Source organism: Carica papaya, chromosome 3, assembly GCF_054855325.1.
Source record: "Carica papaya isolate Zhongbai chromosome 3, ASM5485532v1, whole genome shotgun sequence".
Classification (NCBI taxonomy): Eukaryota; Viridiplantae; Streptophyta; class Magnoliopsida; order Brassicales; family Caricaceae; genus Carica; species Carica papaya.
In genome coordinates, this window is record NC_142311.1 from 17582429 (window position 1) to 17605576 (window position 23148).

Genomic DNA, 23148 nt, shown 5'->3' on the forward strand with positions numbered 1-23148 from the left:
GAAGGCCGCTAAGAACTGCTCCCAAGTGGCTGGTGTAGGCAGGGTGGTCTGCTTGAGCTCCCACCAACGACCTACTTCCCCCACCAGCATGTAGGAAGTAAGGGCAGCTCTCTGCTCGGGAACCACTCCCAAGGTCTTGAAAGCTCTCTCAGTCTCTGCCAACCAGTACTGGGCATCTTCAAAAGAGGATCCCCCTGCAAAAGTGGAATGGTTCAGTCTCCTGTACCTCTCTATGTAGCCTGGGTCGATCAAGGAAGGAGCTGGGTCCCGTGGAAGAGGGACTAGGCCCGGCTGGGGATAGACTTAGGGGCCCTGTGGTGGCACCTGCTGATATGGTGGGGGCATCGGATTGTACTGTGGCAGTGCCGGGCAGTACGGTGGCTGGGGCACCGGTTCATACTGTAGCAGTGGTGCCGGGGTGGCTCGAGATCCACTTGTTGTAGCGGTGGCTCAACCTGTGGTAGTGGGGGAGGTTCAGGTAACTCCCTTCTCTCCTCTCGACCTTGTTGAGCGGCCATGATCCTTTCTAACATCTCAAATATTCTGTCCACATCTTCCCGAAGCGAATCATCACGGGCTGCTTGGTTTAGTGGGGGTCTTCCTCTCCTCATTTCTTGGCACCTGCATTTCACACGGAAGAGTTGAGTAACAATTTATCGGTGGGTATTTCTCTAAGCATTATTGTGTAAGGGATGAGTCCAAGGAACGCAGCTCTGATACCAACTGTAATGACCCCGGACATTAAAATGAAGATCTATGTATTAAAAATTCTAAGTGCGGAAGCGAAATAAAAATTTTGATCAACATTCCTTACACAATAGCCATAAACGTATTTAACGTATGAAAGAATAAACTAATTAAAAGAAATACTCGAAATAAAAACTATAAATAGAACTATAAAATCTTTAGGCGTCTAACTCACCGTTTTCCTGTGGAACGGGCTTGGGAACCACGTCTTCCTGATCTGAAATGGTTAAGTCAAGAATGAGCTACACTAGCCCAGTAAAGACATCACACTATCTCACTGCCACAGAAGTGAAGGTTGGTAGAAAACAAAAACGACCAATGGAGTGTAATTTATAACAAACTCATTTATTGATAATAAAAACTTTTACTGTCCACTTACCTCAGTGAGATTGATGAAAATAACATATGAAAGTAATAACATTATAACCATCATAAAATCATTAACACTTTGTAACATAACACATGTTATACTTTTGCACTTCAATAATCAGACAACAATTCTCCTCTTTTACCAGCCTACTAGTATCTATGGGGATCCATAGGGGGTCCCCGCTACACGTGAACCATTAACATTAATAACCTGATTCCAGGGTCGTCCCCATACCCTGTCTGGTATGGGTGCTAAAACACATAAGGTCTCTATACCCCGTCCGATATGAGAGACCACGTTCCCGGTAGGGTTCCCTACGGACCTGGCCCATCCACCATCTCCTAGGATATCTAGTCAGGCTGTCCACATTATCCATTTATCAATCCACATAACCTTTTTTTCCATTTTCCTTGGTCTCAATCATCCAATTATACACAAACACGTAAACAAATAACAAACACCAAACGAAACAACACAACATCGGATTCACCATAATTCAAACCATAATAAAAGAAACCATGATTCATGCATATGAAATCATAAAATAAATACATCGAATACCATACTGCATTTAATACTGAAAAATAGATCAAACAACAATTGACCGACAATATATCAGATTCGGGCTCCATTGGCAACCTCAATCAATTATACATATCTATAAAGTCATAAAATACCGTTTTATCATTTATTAGGCTTTAATACTGTGATAGAAAATAGGGTGAGAAATCCTTACTTGTTTCAGGGTCTGAAATCGGCTCTATAATGTGCCTACGAGCTGTCCCTAAATTCCCTAAATTTTTTTTGGGAAACTGAAACGCACTACCGGTACCTGCACGTGTCCCAAAAAACCCTAAATCAGACCAAGGGCCCCTTTTCAGCCAATATTGGAATTTCAGCACGGCGATCTGCCTCGGGTTGGCTGTTTTCGGTCGAATTCAGCCAAACTTGCATTGGTTCCTGTGATAAAACAACCCTAGGGCCATCAGTGGGCCAAAAAATCACAAAAAACTGAGACTTACCGGCGGTGGAGCTTTCGGGTGTGGCGGCTTCTCCGGCGTGAGTTGCAATTTGATGTGTTGCTCCGGTCAACCTATAGAGAAAAGGATGGTGATCACAGTGGTGTAAAAATTGCATCAAACGGGAATCGGAAAGGGCCTCATCGGAGGCAAAAACCAAAGGAAGCTGCTGCGGTGCCACTGGACTTTGACGGTGTTTTACAGCCGATTGGCCGATGGTTTGGCTCTAATTTGACCATAGGTGGATTCAACATCGAAAAACAAGCCAAAGAGAGAAAATTTACCTTGTTTGGTGGTCGAAAAACCCTCCGGTGTGGTGGCAGGTGGCGGCGGCCGGCTCCTCCAGCGACTAGTTCTTCTTCTCCGGCGAGGGCACTAGCAGCTAGGGTTTGGGGTCGGGTGTGGGTGAGGTTATTTATAACCTTCCCCTTTTAATCTCAGCTGTCCATCATGATTTAATATGGACCATCCGATCGCGATTAAAATCGAAATAAATCTGGACCGTCCATCGCTATGCGATCTGGGCCGTCCATGCATGATTCAATCTGGGCCGTCCGCACGCGTGAGATCTGGGTCGTCCGTGTGCGTGAGATCTGGGCCGTCTGCACGTGTGAGATCTGGACCGTTCGATCGCATGCACGCGGATCTCTCACGTGGTCTCTTGCGTCAGGTTCCTTGCCATTCGGCGTGTTCTGGTTGGCCGGGCTGCTGACTGGGCGGCTGACGTGGCACAACTTTTTTAAATTACGTTTTGACCCCCGGTTTTTGATTTGTTTTTGAAAAATACCCCCATAATCTAAATTTTCACCCCTTTTTCCCAAAATCAATTTCAATTAAATCCCAAAAATAATTTTAACCTATTTTATCATTATTATTATTTTTATTTTTATTAATTTAAATTAAATTAAATTAAAACGTTATAAATTAAATATTGAAAAATTAAACTAAAATTCTAATATAAATTAAATTAAATTAAAAAATAAAAATGATAAAATTTGGGTGTTACATAAGGTCCCTATGGGACACCACTGTCACTGGAACTTTATGTAATCTGACTATTTCTCGGATATACGTTCTTACCAACTTGTCCAAGGGATCGATCATTCTGATGGCTAAGAAGTGAGAAGACTTGGTGAGCCGGTCAACAATTACCTAGATGGCGTCATGTCCTGCGCGTGCCTTAGGTAACGCTATCACGATGTCCATGGCGATATGTTCCCACTTCCATTCCAGAATCGGTAAAGGCTGAAGTAGCCAGCCTGAACGCTGATGCTCTGCCTTGACCTGCTGACATATCAAGCACTTAGACACAAAGTCAGCTATGTCCCTTTTTATCCCATTCCACCAAAATCGGGGTCGCATGTTTTGGTATATTTTGGTGCTTCCGGGATGAATGGCAAACCTTGAGCTATGGGCCTCAGTCATAATGTCTCTCTTCAATTCACTGTCATTCGGAACACACACCCTGTCCTGAAATCGGAGTAACCCATTGGCAGAGACTCAGAATTCTAAACTAACTCCCTGTCCTGTATTGTTCTTGAGGGCCACTAGGGCGGAATCAGCTGACTGAGTTTCTTTTATTCTCTGGATTAACTCAGGTTGGATGGTCAAATGGCTCAAACATGTGGCTCTCCTCAAGTCTTGAAGTCGAACCTGTTGTGTAGCCCCAATTTGCCTGCATTCTGAGACCATCAAATGGGCTAAGATACTTGCACTTTTCCTGCTAAGTGCATTGGTTACCACGTTGCCCTTACCTGGGTGGTACAAGATATCACAATCATAGTCTTTAAAAAGTTCTATTGACCTTCTCTGACGCATGTTGAGATCCTTCTGAGTGAATATGTGTTTCAAACTCTTGTAATCGGTATAGATTTAAAAGGTCTCTCTATATAAATAATGGCACTAGGTCTTCAAGGCGTGTATGATTGTGGCAAGCTCTAAGTCATGGGTGGGATAATTTTTTTCATGGCTCTTTAACTATCTGGACCCATAAGCTATGACCTTCCCATGCTGCATTAGGACACAACCCAGGCCTAGATAGGAGGTATCACTGTAAACCGTATATCCCCCCGATCCACTCGGTAAGGCCAGCATAGGTGCAGTAATCAGCCGCTTCTTCAGTTCTGAAAAACTTCTTTCACAGTCCTCATTCCACTCAAACTTGACATTCTTCTTTGTGAGTCGGGCTAGGGCAGCCGCTAGGCTAGAAAATTCTTTAACGAACCTGCGGTAATAGCTCGCCATTCCTAGAAAGTTACGGATTTCTTTGACTGATGTCAATTTCTCCCAGCCGAACATCGCTTCAACCTTTTCAGGATTCATTGATACTCCATCCTTTGATATGATGTATCCTAGGAAGGCGGTCTGCTCAAGCCAAAATCTACACTTACTCAATTTTGCATACAACTTCTTACTTTTGAGAACCTGCAAAACCTGGGCTAGATGGTGAGCATGTTCTTCTCTGCTTTTTGAGTAGACCAGGATGTCATCGATGAATACAATAACAAATTGATCTAGGAATTCTCTGAAGACCCTATTCATCAGATCCATGAAAATGGCTGGGGCGTTGGTTAGCCCAAATGGCATGACTAGGAACTCATAGTGTCCATACCTGGTTCAAAAGGCCGTCTTGGGGATGTCTTATGTTCCTATTTTCACCTGATGGTAACCTGATCGCAGGTCTATTTTGGAGAAGACCTGTGCACCCTACAACTGATCAAAGAGATCATCAATCCTGGGAAGAGGATATTTATTTTTGATTGTGACCCTGTTCAATCCTCTGTAATCAATACATAGCCTCAACATTCCATCACCCTTCTTGACAAAAGTGACTCCGGCACCCTAAGGGGACACACTGTGTCTGATAAAACCATTGTCTTGCAATTTAGTGATCTGTTTCCTCAGCTCCTCCATCTCCACGCGGCTCATACGGTAAAGAGCAACCGAGATAGGTTGGGTGTCAGGCTATAGGTCTATGGTGAACTCGACTTCCCTGTCTACTGGTAGTTCGGGTAGCTCATCTAGAAATATATCTAGAAAGTCTCGGACTACCGGGATCTCTTGAATACAATTCTCTTTCTTGGGTTTGCCTATTTAGAGAAAATAGCAAGGTTAAGGCACTCGACAAGTAAGAAAATTTTTATCAAGTAATAAGTACTAAATGATTTTATTCATTAGTAAATGGCTCCCCATTTGGAGGATTGAATACAACCTTTTTGCTAAAACAATCTATGGTGGCGTGATATGCCGCTAGCCAATTCATCCCTAAAATTGCATCAAAATCCCATGTGTCTAATTCTATCAGGTCTACACTCAGTTTCCTATTTGCTATCTCCACGGCACAAGCCTTATAGACAACTTCTCCTAGTAATGTTGCACTCCCAGCAGTGGATACAATTAACATCGAATCAAGTTTATCAGGCAATACATTAAATTTGGATGCAAAAATAAGTGAAACAAATGAATGTGATGCACCAGTGTCAAACAAAACAAGAGCAAAATGGTTACAGATAATGTAAATACCCTGTACTACGTCCGGGTCGGCATCGGCATCCTGCTGGGTAAGGTTGTAAACCCTGCCTTGAATAGGAGGTCTTCCTTGATTCTGGTTCCTTGAGCACTCTCTCGCATAGTGTTGGGCACTACCACATATGCGACAAGTGTTGTTGAGGCAGTAACATGGTCGGTCCCCATGATCCCTGCCGCAATGTTGACAGATCTTACCACGTCCTGCCACTGGAGCCTGAGGGGGAGCCTGGATCACCGGTCTGAGCCTCTTATTCTGTTGGACGGGTGCAGTAGGTGCTGGTCTGCGGAGTGGAGCTAAGGGTCTGTGGTTCCCTGTTGACTGAGGGAGGGTGTGAAGGCTCCTCTCCACTAACTGTGCCTTAACCAGAACGGTTGAGTATGTCTTGAGCTCCAGTACAAATAAGTGTTGCTTGATCTCTGGGCGGAGGCCCTACTGGAACCTCCTAGCCTTCCTGCCCTCATCCATCAATGTCTCAGGAGAGTATCGACCCAACTCCAGGAACTTACGAGCATATTCCAACACCGTCATGTTTCCCTAGACTAACTGGACAAATTCCTTCTCCTTTAGATGTTGGATGTGCTCTGGGAGGTACTCCGCATGGAAGGCTGCTAAGAACTGTTCCCAAGTGACTGGAACAGGCAAGGTGGTCTGCTTGAGTTCCCACCAACAATATGCTTCTCCTACCAGAATGTAGGTAGCAAGAGTGACCTTCTGCTCGGGAACCACTCCTAGGGTCTTGAAAGCCTTTTCCATCTCCGCCAACCAGTACTGGGCATCTTTAAAAGAGGATTTCCCTACAAAAGTGGAAGGGTTCAGTCTCCTGTACCTCTCTACGTAGCCCGAGTCAATCAAAGAAGGAGCTGGATCCCGCAGAAGGGGGACTGGGCCAGGCTGAGGATAAATTGGGGGGCCCTGTGGTGGTACTTACTGGTATGGTGGCGGCACCGGATTATACTATGGCGGTGCCGGGCAGTACTGCGGCTGGGGCACCGGATTATACTGCAGTTGTAATGCCCCATTTTTTTTTTCATGTTGGACGTACTTAACAAGCAACCAATTCCATAACTAAATGGTCATGCACAAGGAAACACTAGCATAATCCATTATCCAATTATCAAGATAATCCTACAATCATTGACAAGACAACTCACACAATACAACCATACTCAATATCTATGCTACCATCAATTCTACATATTCCATTCAGTCAAAACAAAACGAAACTCTTCATCCTGTACTCTACACACTAGGTTCGGAATCCAACAACTTCGATCCAGATTCCGTCCCTACATCATCTGTAAAAAGGAAAGAGTGAGTTCATTTAACTCAGTATGGTAAAACTCAAAATACATGCGTGAAATGCAACAATATAAAACCCTATGCCTCTACCAATAGTTCACTACTGAACTCCAATTTTCCCCCCTGCACCTACAACTCTACCTACCCTAGGTGTCCGTTCCCTGACGGCACTCCAGGCGTGCTAGTGATACCATTCACCGGCAAGATTGGCAACCATTAATACCTATCGACCCCTAGTGGGCCACGCACGCACACGAGTTCCAATAATTTTCGTCACCAACAGTGGCGACCATCATTCACCTATCGACCCCCTATCAGGCCACACATACACACTCTAATCCTTCTTTCCCGTCACCACCATCGGTGACCATTAGCCATCTCACGACCAATACCTAGCCACTCACACACACCCGATTTTCATTCACTTGCGTCACCAACATCGGCGACCGTTAGCCATCTCTCGACCTATACCAGGCCACGCACACACACTCTGATCATTCCCTCTTATCATCGATATCGGCGACCACTAACCATCTCTCGACCTATACCAGGCCACGTACGCACACCATTTTCATTCACTTGCATCACCAACCTCGGCAACCATCGTCTACCTGTCGACCCCCATCGGCCACACACACACACACTACTCCTTCTCGTCCACTGTCTCTCTCTCTGCCCGCTGCCTACGACATGTCCTAATTGCCCCCACTCACCCCATCCTTCTTCCCCCAAGGCTCCAGCTACCCCACTCCATTCCCCCAAGCATCTCACTCACCTGGTGGATCCTTCCCTTCTCCAACATTCACTCCCTGCCTCTCCCTAACTCTCTCTCGGGCAACAACCTCCCACCACACCATCATGCCACACCATCCTTCTCACCTCACTCACTCCGCGGATTCTTCCCTTCCCCAGCGTTCACCCACTGCCTCTCCCTATCTCTCTCTCTCTGTCTCCCTCTTGGGCTACAACCTCCCACCCCACCATCACGCCACACCATCCTTCTCACCTCACTCACCCAGCAACTTCTTCCCTTCCTCAGCGTTTCCCCACTGGCTCTACCTATCTCTCTCTCAGACTACGTCCTCACACCACAACATCTCCCTATCTCCTTCCGCGTTGCTCACACAGTCTGCTCTCTCCAACACCGTTTTCCCACCCGTACCATCACCTTCTCTCTCTCTCCTCCCGCGATCCTCACGCGGTCACTTCCTTCGTTCGCACACCTCTTTTCTCTCGCCCGACCTCCACTCACTCCGCACTCATATCTCTCTCCTGACCTCCGCCTGTACCGCCACTTTCTGTCTCTCTCCTCCTACGATCCTCACTCGGTCCACTTCCTTCCACCCGCCTCACTACACATCCTCACCCAGCCTCTTCCGTATACCGCTACCTCCGTAAGCCGTGGCCACGCAAGCCGCACATCCAACCATTTCACAATCAAATCAACACACACATTTAGAGTTTGGTACTGTACCTCCCATTTCCATTTTTCCCTCTTTCGGCCGAATGTGCTATCACCATCCGCAATCTTCTCTCCTCTCTCTCTCCCGCTCCCCTTCTTCCTCTACTCTCTTTTTCCCCCTTTTTTTTTTCTTTTCTTTTCTCTTCTTCCTCTCTTCCTTCCTCCGCCCCCTACTTAAATCACCCCAGTTTTTTCTCAAAACGGCGTCGTTTTCTCCCTTGCAAAACGACGTCATTTTTCCTTTTCCAAAACGACACCGTTTTCTCCCCTCTGCAAAACGACGTCGTTTTTTCCTTCCCTCTTTTTTTTTTCTTTCTCTTTTTCCAGTTATTACATATACTCCCCCCCTAAAATAAAAATTTGGTCCCTTAAATTTGTTATCTTACCTTTGAACAATCTTGGATAATTTCACCTCATCTCGTCCTCTCGTTCCCATGTTGCCTCCTCCGCCGCATGATTCCTCCATTGTACCTTCACCATAGGTATCACCCTACTTCTCAACCTTCTCTCTTGTCGTTCAAGCACCCGAATTGGCTCTTCTTCATAAGACCAGTCTCTTTTCAACTGTAATGATTCCCACCTTAGAATATGATTCAGATTTGGGTGATATTTTCGTAGTAGGGATATGTGAAACATATTGTGAACCCCACTATACTGAGGAGGGAGCGCTACTCTGTACGCAACCACCCCCACCTTCTCTAAGATCTCAAACGGCCCTATGAAGCGGGGACTTAACTTCCATTTCTTCCTAAATCTCAATAGACCCTTCATGTGGGATATCTTCAGGAACACATGATCCCCTACTTCAAAGCTCAAATCTCTAATACGATTGTCGGCGTACCCCTTCTCCCTACTCTGAGCCGCTTGTAAATTATGCCGTATCACCAGAACCTTAGCCGTAGTTTCCTCTACCATTTACGGTCCTAACAACTGTCTCTCCCCCACTTCACTCCAACACACTGGTGACCTACAGGGTCGACCATACAAAGCTTCATAAGGAGTTATTCCGATGCTGGCGTGATAACTATTATTGTATGTAAATTCTATTAAGGGCAACATGTCCTCCCAATCTCCCCCCACATCAATAACACAGGCTCTCAACATATCTTCTAATACTTGTATCGTTCTCTCTGTTTGCCCATTCGTCTGTGGGTGAAAAGTTGTACTAAAATTCAATTTGGTACCCAAAGCTTGTTGCAACCCTTTCCAAAATCTGGAGGTGAATCGGGGATCCCGATCAGAAACAATTGATACAGGAATGCCGTGTAACCTCACCACCTCCTTGACATACAGTCTAGCCAACTGCTCCATGGAATCTGTCACCTTCATTGCTAAGAAATGAGAAGATTTAGTTAGGCGATCAACCACCACCCAAATACTATCATGTTTCTTAGGATTACCTGGCAATCCGGTCACAAAATCCATAGATACATGCTCCCACTTCTACTCGGGTATAGGCAATGGCTGTAACAAACCCCCAGGCCTCTGATGCTCTGCCTTAACTTGCTGGCATATCAAGCACTTAGACACATACTCAGCCACATCCCTCTTCATGCCTCTCCACCATAAACTTTTCTATAGGTTTTTATACATCTTAGTACTCCCCGGGTGTATATCAAACTTGGTATCATGTGCTTCACTGAGTACTTCTTCTCGTATTACCCGATCCCTGGGCACGCACATTCTGGTTTGAAACCTAAGTATTCCATCATCTCTCACACCAAAATTTCCCACTGTCCCCTGTTCTATCCCCTTCCGAATCCTCTGTATCTCGGCGTCCACCAATTGTCCTTCTCTTATTTTCTGCACCAAGGTCGGTTGTGCCCTCAAACTAGCCACATACCTTCCGTTGTCCCCATCTTAAATACACAAGTGTTGCATGGCTTTCCGCAGACTCCACTCAGACACCATCAAATGGCTTAGTACCCCTGTACTCTTACGACTGAGAGCATCTGCCACCACATTTTCCCGTCCAGGGTGATACCAGATCCTACAGTCGAAATCTTTCAACAGATCCACCCATCTTCTCTGTCACATATTCAATTCCCGCTGTGTGAAAAAATATTGTAGACTTTTATGATCTGTATAAATTTCAAAGGTTTCCCTATATAAGTAGTGTCACCACAACTTTAGCGCATAGACTACTGCAGTCAACTCTAAATCATGTGTTGGATAATTCTGTTCGTGTGTCCTTAGCTGTCGGGACCCGTATGCTATAACCTTCCCCCGTTGCATTAATACACACCCCAACCCCACATGAGATGCATCACTATACACTGCAAAATCACCTTCCCCCGATGGGATTGCCAATATTGGGGTAATAGTCAAGCTGCGTTTCAACTTTTAAAAACTGCTCTCACAGTTCTCATCCCACTCAAACTTCACATTCTTTTTTGTTAACTTGATAAGAGGTGTCGCAATACTCAAGAACCCTCACACAAACCGACGGTAGTACCCCGCCAACCCCAAGAAACTTCTGATCTCTGTCACAGTCTTAGGCCTTTCCCACTTCACCACTGCTTCTATCTTTGCTGGGTCCACCGATATCCCATCTCTCGACACAATGTGGCCCAAAAATGCTATCTGATCCAACCAGAACTCACATTTACTAAACTTGGCATACAATTTGACCTTCTGGAGCATCCCTAGCACCGTTGCTAGATGTTCTGCATGCTCCCCCGAATCCTTCGAATAGATCAATATGTCATCTATAAAGACAATGACATAGTGATCCAGTAAGGGTTGGAACACCCGATTCATTAGATCCATAAACACCGCAGGTGCATTCGTTAACCCAAAAAGCATCACTAGAAACTCAAAATGCCCATACCTGGTACGAAACGCCGTCTTAGCAATGTCTTCGGCTCTTACCCATAGCTGATGATATCCTGACCGCAGATCTATTTTTGAAAATACTTGTGCCCCTTGTAACTGATCAAATAAATCGTCGATCCTGGGCAACGGATACTTATTCTTTATTGTCACTTGGTTAAGTTCTCTATAATCAATACACATTCTCATAGTCCCGTCCTTTTTCTTAACAAACAATACCGGGGCCCCCCACGGTGACACACTAGGTCAAATAAATTTCTTATCCAACAACTCTTGTAACTGTGTACTTCACACCATTAGTTCTGACTTCGCCATCCTGTAGGGAACCTTGGAAATGGGCTGGGTGCCGGGCTGAAGTTCTATTGTGAACTCGACCTCTCTATTGGGTGGCAGCCCTGGCAGGTCGTCCGGAAATATGTCCAGAAAATCCCTGACCACTGGTATCTCCTGGAGTGCAAGTCTCCTACCCTCGTTCCCTGTCAAGGACATAGATAAACAGTAATTCTTGCATATATTCATACTAACATATCTTTCAACGTAACACTCATTTATTCATTGATTTTTCCCATACAGAAACAGATTCTTCGTTTGGCAATTTAAACACTACCCTGTTGCGAAAATAATCTACATGGGTGTGGTGGGCCGCAAGCCAATCCATACCCAGTATTACATCAAAATCTTGTATATCTAGCAAAATTAAGTCTACCTTTAACTTCCTCCCCTCTATCTCTACCTCACAAGAGTCAAACAATACATCAGTACGTAAAGCGCCATTAGTTGGCATAGATATTACCAATGCCTGGTCCAACCCCCGAGGCTCTATCCTTAGTCTAGATGCGAACCTAGGTGATACAAATGAATGTGTGGCACCAGTGTCAATTAGTACTCTAGCAGGAATATTCGAAATGTAAAGTATACCTTGTATTACTCCTGAAGTAGCGGCTGCCTCCGGAACAGTCATGGCAAACACCTTGAAGCAACGGCCGACCAGACTCTCTCGGCAGGGGACAATCTCGTACGAAGTGTTGTGTGCTCCCACACCGATAGCAGCTTTGACTGCCACTCATACATGGCTGTCCTCCATGGTTTTTACCACACCATAGGCACATCCCGCTGCTCGAGGCCATTTGATGACCCGAGACTGCCTCCTGAACCACTCTCTGCCTCTTTTCTGTTTGACTAGAAGACGGTGGCGGTCGTCTATAACTAGAGGGTCCTTTATTATTGTCAGTCTGTTCCTTATACAGTGCCTCTATCAACTGTGTCGTCTCCAATACCATCTGATATGTAGGCAATGCAAACATAGACACTTGGTGATACAATTCTGACCGTAACCCCTTCTCAAACTGTCGGGCCTTCTTAGTTTCATTCATCATGACTTCGGGCGCAAACTGGCCCAAATCTATATATCTCTCAGCGTACTCGACCACAGACAACCTCCTTTGTCTAAGTTCAGTAAATTCCGCTTCCTTTCGCTGTCTCAGAAAATCTGAAAAATACTCTGCATTGAAAGCTTCTAGGAAGACTTCCTAGGTGATTGGTGGGACCAAGGCCCCTCTTTTCAATTTCCACCAGCGTTCGGCGGATCCTCTTAACATGAATGTAGCCAGCTGTACTCTCTGTTCTGTAGTCACAGTCATCACTTCGAATAAATTTTTTGTCTCCTTTACCAATCCTCCACCACCAGTGGGTCAGACCCCCCATTGAAGGCATGAGGGTTCAGCCTTCGGTATTTCTCAATATTGCTCGTATCCACCCCCCCTATGGGGACCCCTTGTTGTGGCACCGATGCTGCCTCTGCCCGCAACTCTCTATCTCTAATCACGATAGCTAGGCTCTCAACCACTCTGCACAGCCGGTTAAAGTCCTCCTGCTGTACGCCGAAATGCTCTGCATGGGTTGCCGATGGACCAACAGCGTGTCTCGGCTATATCGGAGGGGGCACAATGTGACACGGGGGTGGCCCTTGAAATACAGCGAGTGGTACATGGTGAAATCCTGGGGCTCGTCGTGGGGCCCCTGGAGTGGGCTCACGACGAGGTCGGCCCCTACCCTTTTTTGTCACCTCCCTTGACTCACCTGCATAATAGTGGCACCCATCATTAGTACTCTTAATTTGCTATGATACCAACTGTAACGCCCTATTTTTTTTTTTCATGTTGGACGTACTTAACAAGCAACCGAATCCATAACCAAACGGTCATGCACAAGGAAACACTAGCATAATCCATAATCCAATGATCAAGATAATCCTACAATCATGGACAAGACATCGCACATAATACAACCATACTCAATATCTATGCTACCATCAATTCTACATATTCCATTCAGTCAAAAAAAAATTAAACTCTTCATCCTGTACTATACACACTAGGTTCGGAATCCAACAACTTCGATCCAGACTCCGTCCCTACATCATCTGTAAAATGGAAAGAGTGAGTTCATTTAACTCAGTACGGTGAAACTCAAAATACATGCGTGAAATGCAACAATATAAAACCCTATGCCTCTACCAATAGTTCACTACTGAACTCCAATTTTCCCTCCTGCCCCTACAACTCTACCTACCCTAGGTGTCCGTTTCCTGACAGCACTCCAGGCGTGCTAGTGATACCATTCACCGGCAAAATTGGCAACCATTAATACCTATCGACCCCTAGTGGGCCACGCACGCACACGAGTTCCAATAATTTTCGTCACCAACAGTGGCGACCATCATTCACATATCGACCCCCTATCAGGCCACACACACACACTCTAATCCTTCTCTCCCGTCACCACCATCGGCGACCATTAGCCATCTCACAACCTATACCAGGCCACTCACACACACCCGATTTTCATTCACTTGCTCACCAACATCGGCGACCGTTAGCCATCTCTCGACCTATACCAGGCCACTCACACACACTCTGATCATTCCCTCTCGTCACCGATATCGGCGACCACTAACCATCTCTCAACCTATACCAGGCCACGCACGCACACCATTTTCATTCACTTGCGTCACCAACCTCGGCAACCATCGTCTACCTGTCGACCCCCATCGGCCACACACACACACACTACACCTTCTCATCCACTGTCTCTCTCTCCGCCCGCTGCCTACGACATGTCCTAATTGCCCCCACTCACCCCGTCCTTCTTCCCCCAAGGCTCCAGCTACCCCACTCCATTCCCCCAAGCATCTCACTCACCCGGTGGATCCTTCCCTTCTCTAACATTCACTCCCTGCCTCTCCCTAACTCTCTCTCGGGCTACAACCTCTCGCCACACCATCACGCCACACCATCCTTCTCACCTCACTCACCCCCCGGATTCTTCCCTTCCCCAGTGTTCACCCACTGCCTCTCCCTCTCTCTCTCTCTCTGTCTCCCTCTCGGGCTACAACCTCCCGCCCCACCATCACGCCACACCATCTTTCTCACCTCACTCACCCTATGGCTTCTTCCCTTCCCCAGCGTTTCCCCACTGCCTCTACCTATCTCTCTCTCAGACTACGTCCTCACACCACAACATCTCCCTATTTCCTTCCACGTTGCTCACACTGTCCACTCTCTCCCACACCATTTTCCCGCCCGTACCATCACCTTCTCTCTCTCTCCTCTCGCGATCCTCACGCGATCACTTCCTTCGTTCGCGCACCTCTTTTCTCTCTCCCGACCTCTACTCACTCCGCACTCCTATATCTCTCCCGACCTCCGCCAGTACCGTCACCTTCTCTCTCTCTCCTCTTGCGATCCTCACTCGGTCCACTTCCTTCCACCCGCCTCACTACACATTCTCACCCAGCCTCTTCTGTATACTGCTACCTCCGTAAGCCGTGGCCACGCACGCCACACATCTAACCATTTCACAATCAAATCAACACACACATTTAGAGTTTTGTACCATACCTCCCATTTACATTTTTCCCTCTTTAGGCCGAATATGCTATCACCGTCCGCGATCTCCTCTTCTCTCTGCTCCGCTTCTTTTCTCCCTCCTTCTAGAACCTTCCTTCCTCTCCTCTCTCTCTTTCGCTCCCCTTATTCCTCTGCTCTCTTTTTCCCCCTTTTTTTTCTTTTTTTTTTCTTTTCTTTTCTCTTCTTCCTCTCTTCCTTCCCCCGCCCTCTACTTAAATCACCCCAGTTTTTCCTCAAAACATCGTCGTTTTCCCCCTTGCAAAACGACGTCGTTTTCCCCCTTGCAAAATGACGTCGTTTTTCCTTTTCTAAAACGACGTCGTTTTCTCCCCTCTGTAAAACGATGTTGTTTTTCCCTTCCCTCTCTTTTTTTTTCTTTCTCCTTTTCCAGTTATTACAGTGGTGGTGGCACTGGGTGATACTGTGGAGGAGCAGGCTCGTACCGGGGTGGCTCGGGATTCTCTTGCTGTAGTGGTGGCTCAACTTGTGGCAGTGGGGGAGGGTCGGGTAGTTCCCTTCTCTCATCTCAACCCTGCTAGCAAGTAATGAGCCTCTCCAGCATCTCAAATATTCTATCAATGTCCTCCCGAAGTGAACCATCCTGAGCTACTCGGTTTAGTGGGGGTCTTCCTCTTCTCATCTCTCTGCACCTGCATTTCACAAGGAAGGGTTTAGCAATGATTCATTGGTTTGGTGTTTCTCTAAGTATCATTGTGTAAGGGACGAGTCCGAGGAACGCGGCTTTGATACCAACTGTAACGACCCTGAAAATTTAGAAAGGAAATGTATATAAAGAATATAAGTGTGGAAGCGAAATAAAAGGTTCTGGTTAATATCCCTTACACAATAACTTAAACGTACTAATAATACCAAAAATAAGTCCTCTAAAGGAAAAATACTGGAAATGAAAGACTATAAAAGAAACTAATAAACATCTAGGTAACTACTCGCTGTCTTCGTATAGATCGGGCTCGGGAACCAAGTCTTCCTTATCTGAAATGGTTAAGTAAGGAATGAGCTACACTAGCCCAGTAAAGACATCACACTATATCACTGTCACAGAAGTAAAGGTTGGTAGAAAACCAAAAACAACCAATGAAGCACAAGTTTCAAGTAAATTTATTTATCAATAATCAAACCATTTACCGTCCACTTACCTCAGTGGGATTTATAAAAATAACCCATGGAAACAATAACATCATAAATATCATGAATTCATTCATAGTCTGTATCATAGTACATGTCATACTTTTATATTTCAATCATCAAGTTACCCCTTTTTTATCAGCCTACCAGTATCCGTGGGATCCATAGGGGTCCCCGCTACACGTGAACCATTCATTTAACAAACTTAATTTCTAGGGTCGTCCCCATACCCCGTCCGGTATGGGCCCCAAATAATAAAACCTCAATACCCCGTCTGGTATGAGGGTGAAGCGGGCCGTCCCCATAACCCGTCCGGTATGAGCGCCAAAACATTGAAAGTCTCCATACCCCGTCTGATATGAGACAATATTCCCGGTTGGGTTCTCTATGGACTCAGTTCATCCACCATCTCCCAGGATATCTAGTGAGGCTGTCAACTTATCCATTTATCAATTCACATACCTTTTCTATTTTTTCTTAGTTTTCTGTTTCTCACATAATCATGAATACTTAAACAAGTAACGAGCATCCAATAAGGCAAGAATATCATTGGATTCACAAAATCGAGCAGTAATGAAATAAACAGTTATTCATGCATTCAAAATCATAGAATAATTAAATCAAATACCATACTGCATTTAGACTGTAAAATAAATCAACAGGAACTAACAGAGAAATATGTCTAGTTCGGGGCCCCATTAACAACCGAAATAATGATGTATATCTATTTAATTCATAAAATATAGTTTTATCATTTATTAAACTTCAATCCCATGATAGAAAATAAAGTGAGGGGTCCTTACTTGATTTGAAGCTAAAAACCAGTTTTCACTGCACCTACGGGCAGTCCCTGGGTTTCCTGAATTTTTTTTCGGGAATTGAAACGTGCTTACGGTACCTACACATATCCCAAATAACTCAAAAATCATACCTAAGGCCTATTCGACCAATTTCAGAATTTTGGCACGGCGGCTCCGCCACGCTTCGGCCAAATTTGGCCAAAATTGCATTGGTTGCAGTGAGAAAACACCCCTAGGGCCCTTAGTGGGCTGAAAAAATACCGAAAATTGAAACTTACCAGCGGCGGGGCTCTCCGGTACGGCAGCTCCTCTGGCTCAAGTCGTTATTTGGTGTTTTGCTCTGGTCAATATGTAGAGGAAGGAGCGGTGGTCACAATGGTGGAAAAATTACATCGAATAGGAATCGAGAAGGGCCTCATCGGAGGTAAAAATCGAGAAAACCCACAGCGGCGCCACTGGGATTTGGTAGCATTTTTCGGCCAATTGGCCAGTGTTTTGGCTCCGATTTGACCATAGGTGGGTTTAGAATCGAATTCCGAGCCAAGGGGAGAATTTTCACCTCATTTGGTAGCCAAAAAGTGCTCCGGTGCGGCGGCAGGTGGTGGCGGTCGGTTCTCCGGTGGCTGGGATGTCTTCTCCGGCGAGGGTTCTGGCGGCTAGGGTTAGGGTTTTGGTGTGGATGAGATTATTTATAACCTTCCACTTTTAATCTGAGCCGTCCATCGCGATTTAATCTGGGTTGTCCGATCGCGATTAAATAGGAAATGAATCTGGACCGTTCATCGCGATGCAATCTGGGTCGTCCGTGCACGATTCAATCTGGGTCGTCCATACGCGTGCAATCTGGGTCGTCCGTGCGCACAGGAACAGATCTCAGCCGTTCGATCGCACGCACGCGGATCGCCCACGCAGCTCCCTTCCGCGTGGCCTCCCGCATCAGTGTCTCTGCCACGCGGCGTGTCCTGGTTGGCCGGGACTGCTGACCGGGCTGCTGACATGACGCAAGTTTTCTAAATTGCATTTTGACCATCAGTTTTCGATTTTTTTTTCAAAAACACTCCCATAACCCAAATTTTCACTCCTTTTTTCCAAAATTGTTTTCAATTAAACCCCAAAAATAATTTTATCCCTTTTTATTATTATTATTATTTTTATTTCTATTTAATTAAATTAAACTAACTTATAAACATATATTATTACTTAATAAATTATTATATTCATCTAAAAATTACAAAAAAAAAATTAAAATACAATAAAATAATATTAATAAAAATAACAATAATTTAGGGTGTTACTACTACTACTAATACTTCTACTACTTCTACTGCTACTATTACTTCTATTGCTGCTACTGCTGCTACTACTGCTACTGCTACTACTGCTACTATTTTTACTATTGTTACCACTGCTATTACCACTAGTACTACTACTATACTGCTACAACTATTGCTACTACTAATATTGCTATTACTACTACATTATATGTAATAACACAAAAAATCAAGTTTATTTTAATAGCATTATTAACTATCCAAATTTTTTTTTCATATTTCTTCACTTCAATTAATTAAGTAATTTTAATGAAAAAAAAGTTATGTTATCGTATTAATTCAATTGAAGAAGATTTTGAATGTATAAATCAACCTAAAAATAGAAAAATGATCAATTGGGCTTTATTTGTTTTTGTTAGAAAAAATAAAGAGATAAGCTAGCTAAATATAATAATTTGTTGAAATATAAGAGAAAAAAGTAAGAGAGACTAATTAAGAAACTTAAGTTTTGATTTGTGATTGATGCTAAAAACCTTCAAGTACATGAGTATTTGTAGGTACGAGTACTACTACTACTATTGCTACTAATGGTACTACTACTACTATTACTACTGCTACTACTATTACTACTATTACTTTTACTATTGTTATTACTGCTACTACTACTACAGCAGGTACTACTGCTACTGCTGCTACTACTTCTACTACTACTATTACTACTGCTACTACTATTACTACTATTACTTTTACTATTGTTATTACTGCTACTACTACTACAGCAGGTACTACTGCTACTGCTGCTACTACTTCTACTACTACTATTACTACTACTGTTACTATTACTACTACTAATAATGTTATTACTATTACTATTACTGCTACTGCTATTCCTACTGTTATTGCTACTACTATTACTATTTCTACTACTACTACTACTATTATTGTTAATACTGCTGCCACTGCTGCTACTACTACTGCTACTATTACTGCATTATATGTAACACCACAAAAAATCTAATTCAATTGAAGAAGATTTTAAATGTACAAATCAGCCTACAAATGAAAAAATGATCAATTTGGCTTGATTTGTTTTTGTTAGAAAAAATGAAGAGATAAGTTAGCTGAATATAATAATTTGTTAAAATATGAGAGGAAAAAGTAAGAGAGACTAATTGAGAAACTCATGTTTTGATTTGTGATTGATGCTAAAAGCCTTCAAGTACATGAGTATTTGTAGGTACGAGTACTACTACTACTACTACTAATACTACTGTTACTACTGCTACTACTATTACTGCTATTACTTTTACTGCTGTTATTACTGTTATTACTACTACAGCAGGTATTACTGCTATTACTACTGCTGTTACTGCTTCTACTACTACTATTACTTCCACTATTACTATTGCTACCGCTAATACTGTTATTGTTATTGCTATTACTATTACTGCTACTCCTACTACTATTACTACTACTGTTACTATTACTACTACTGCTACTACCACTGTTACGACTACTATTGTTAATACTGCTACTACTACTGCTACTACTACTGCATTATATTTAACACCACAAAAAATTTAATTTATTTTAATAGTATTATTAACTATCACCAATTTTTTTTTTTTCAGATTTTCTTACTTCAATTAATTAATTAATTTAAATGAAAAAAATTTGTGTTGCCATATTAATTCAATTGAAGAAGATTTTAAATGTACAAATCAACCTATAAATGGCAAAATGATTAGTTAGGCTTGATTTGTTTTTGTTAGAAAACATGAATAGATAGGCTAGCTGAATATAATAATTTGTTAAAATATGAGCGAAAGAAATAAGAGAGATTAATTGAGAAACTCAAGTTTTGATTTGTGGTTGATGTTAAAAGCTTTCAAGTACATGACTATTTATAGGTACTGCTACTACTGTTATAGCAACTACTACAGCTACAGCTGCCACTACTGCTATTGCTATTGCTGTTATTATTTCTACTATTGCACTACTGTTAATACTGCCATTGTTTCTGTTGTTACTCTTGGTACTATTACTGTTACTACTACTACATTATATGTAAAATTACAAAAAAAAATAGTTTATTTTAATAGTATTATTAACTATCAAGCATTTTTTTTAGATTTTCTTACTAAAATTAGTCAGTTAATTTCAATGAGGAAAAAAAAATTTGTTGTCATATTAATTCAATTGAAAAAGAATTTAAATGTACAAATCAACCTACAAATGGCAAAATGATAAATTAAGCTTGATTTATTTTTGTTATAAAAAAATGAAGAGATAAACTAGCTGAATATAATAATTTGTTGAGATATAAGAGGAAGAAGTAAGGGATACTAATTGAGAAACACAAGTTTTCATTTATGGTTGATACTAAAAGCCTTCAAGTACATGAGTATTTATAGGTATTAGTACTACTACTACTACTACTAATACTACTACTATTACTAATACTACTGCTATTACTACTACTGTTACTTCTATTGTTGTTACTACTGTTACATCAGGTACTACTGATACAGCCGCTATTGCTACTATTGTTATTATTTCTACTACTGCTATTACTGCTACTACGACTATTACTACTACTGCTGCTTATATTGCAACTGCTACTGCTGCTACTACTATTGTCACTACTATTGTATTATATGTAACACCACAAAAAATCTAGTTTATTTTAATAGTATTATTAACTATTTAGTATTTTTTTTAATATTTATTTACTTGAAATTAATTAATTAATTTAAATAAGAAAAAAAATTGTCATATTAATTCAATTGACTAATTGAGAAACTCATGTTTTGATTTGTGATTGATGCTAAAAGCCTTCAAGTACATGAGTATTTATAAGTACTAATACTACTAGTACTACTACTACTACGACTAATACTACTGCTACTACTGTTACTTTTACTACTGTTATTATTGCTACTAATACTATAGCAGGTACTACTGCTACTGCTGTTACTGCTACTATTGTTATTATTTCTACTACTGCTGTTATTACTACTACTACCACTACTACTACTACTTTTGCTAATACTGTTGCTACTACTACTATTACTACTACTACTGCTGCATTATATGCAACACTATAAAAAATTTAGTTTGTTTTAATAGTATTATCAACTATCCGGTATTTTTTTTTTAGATTTTCTTACTTGAATTAATTAATTAATTTAACTAAAGAAAAAAAGTTTTGTTTCGATATTAATTCAATTGAAGAAGAATTTGAATGTACAAATCAACCTACAAATGATAAAATGATCAATTAGGCTTGATTTATTTTTGTTAAAGAAAATGAAGAGATAGGCTACCTGAATATAATACTTTGTTGAAATATGAGAGGAATAAGTAAAAGAGACTAATTGAGAAATTGAATCTTTGATTTGTGATTGATGCTAAAAGCCTTCAAATACATGGGTATTTATTGGTACTATTACTACTACTATTACTATTACTACTGCTATTACTACTGCTAATACTACTGCTACTGCTAATGCTGTTACTTCTACTGTAACACCCAAAAAATTTCTTTTCCTTTTTTATTATTATTATATTATTTTATTTTATTTTGATTTAATTGAAAATAATTTAGGAGAAAAGGGGTGAAAATTTGGGTTCTGGGTATTTTTGAAAGAAAAATAAGAAACCGGAGTCAAAACGCAATTTAGAAAAGTTGTGCCAGGCCAGCTGCTCGGTCAGCAGCCCTGGCCAACCAGGATGTGCTAGGTGGCAGAGACGCTGACACAGGAGGCCATGCAGGAGGGAGCCACGTGGGCGATCTGCGTGCGTGCAATCGAACGGTTGAGATCCGTTCCCGCGCGCATGGACGGCCCAGATTGCATCGCACAAAGACGGTCCAGATTAAAAGTGATGGACAGCTCAGATCAAAAGTGTATGGTTATAAATAACATCATCCGCACCCAAACCCTAACCTTAGCCGCCAAAGCCCCTCGCCGGAGAAGACAGCCCAGCCGCTAGGGAGTCGACCGCCGTACCGGAGCATTTTCTAGCCACCAAACGAGGTAAAAATTCTACCCTTTACTTAGAATTTGATTCTAAACCCACCTATGGCCAAATAGGAGCGAAAGCACCAGCCAATTGGTTGGAAAATGCTGCCGAAGCTCAGCGGTGCCACCGCAGGGTGTCTCGATTTTTACCTCCGATGAAGCCCTTCTCGATTCCCGTTCGATGTGATTTTTCCACTGTTGTAATCACTGTTTCTTCCTCTACAGGTTGATCGGAGCAAAGCACCCAACCGCGATGTGAGCCGGAGGAGTTGCTGCACCGGAGAGCCCCACCATCAGTAAGTTTCAATTTTCTGTCTTTTTTCATCCCACCGAGGGCCCTAAGTGTGTTTTCTCGCGGGAATCGATGCAAGTTTGGCTGAATTCGACAGAAAATGGCCGAAAATAGCCAACTCGAGGTAGATCGCTGCCACTTACGGCGGTGCTGTAGCCAGAGCATGGCGGAGCTGCTCTGCCAGAATTTTGAAATTGGTTGAGTAGGCCCTGGGTCTGATTTTTGGGTTATTTTGGACATGTGTAGGTACTGTAAGCGCATTTCAGTTCCTGAGAAAAAATTAAAGGAACCCAGGAACTGCCCGTAGGCGTAGTAAAAATCTAGTTTTCAGCGTCAAATCAAGTAAGGACCCCTCACTCTATTTCCTATCATGGAATTAAAGTTCAAATAAATGGTAAAACTGTATTTTGTGCAATTAATAGATATGCATAATTATTTAAGGTTGCTAATG

The 23148-nt window shown here is 42.8% G+C and overlaps 1 protein-coding gene across 1 annotated transcript; it reads right to left on the reverse strand.

Annotated features, from left to right (window-relative positions):
- Nucleotides 1-11546: 11546 nt before the first annotated feature.
- LOC148266764 (uncharacterized) lies at nucleotides 11547-12962 on the reverse strand. Its single transcript, XM_088216057.1, has 4 exons — nucleotides 12831-12962; nucleotides 12177-12733; nucleotides 11919-12100; nucleotides 11547-11734 (listed from the first exon to the last, which is right to left on the reverse strand). The coding sequence occupies exons 1-4, from the start codon at nucleotides 12960-12962 to the stop codon at nucleotides 11547-11549; spliced, it is 1059 nt and encodes a 352-aa protein (XP_088072183.1).
- Nucleotides 12963-23148: the final 10186 nt, after the last annotated feature.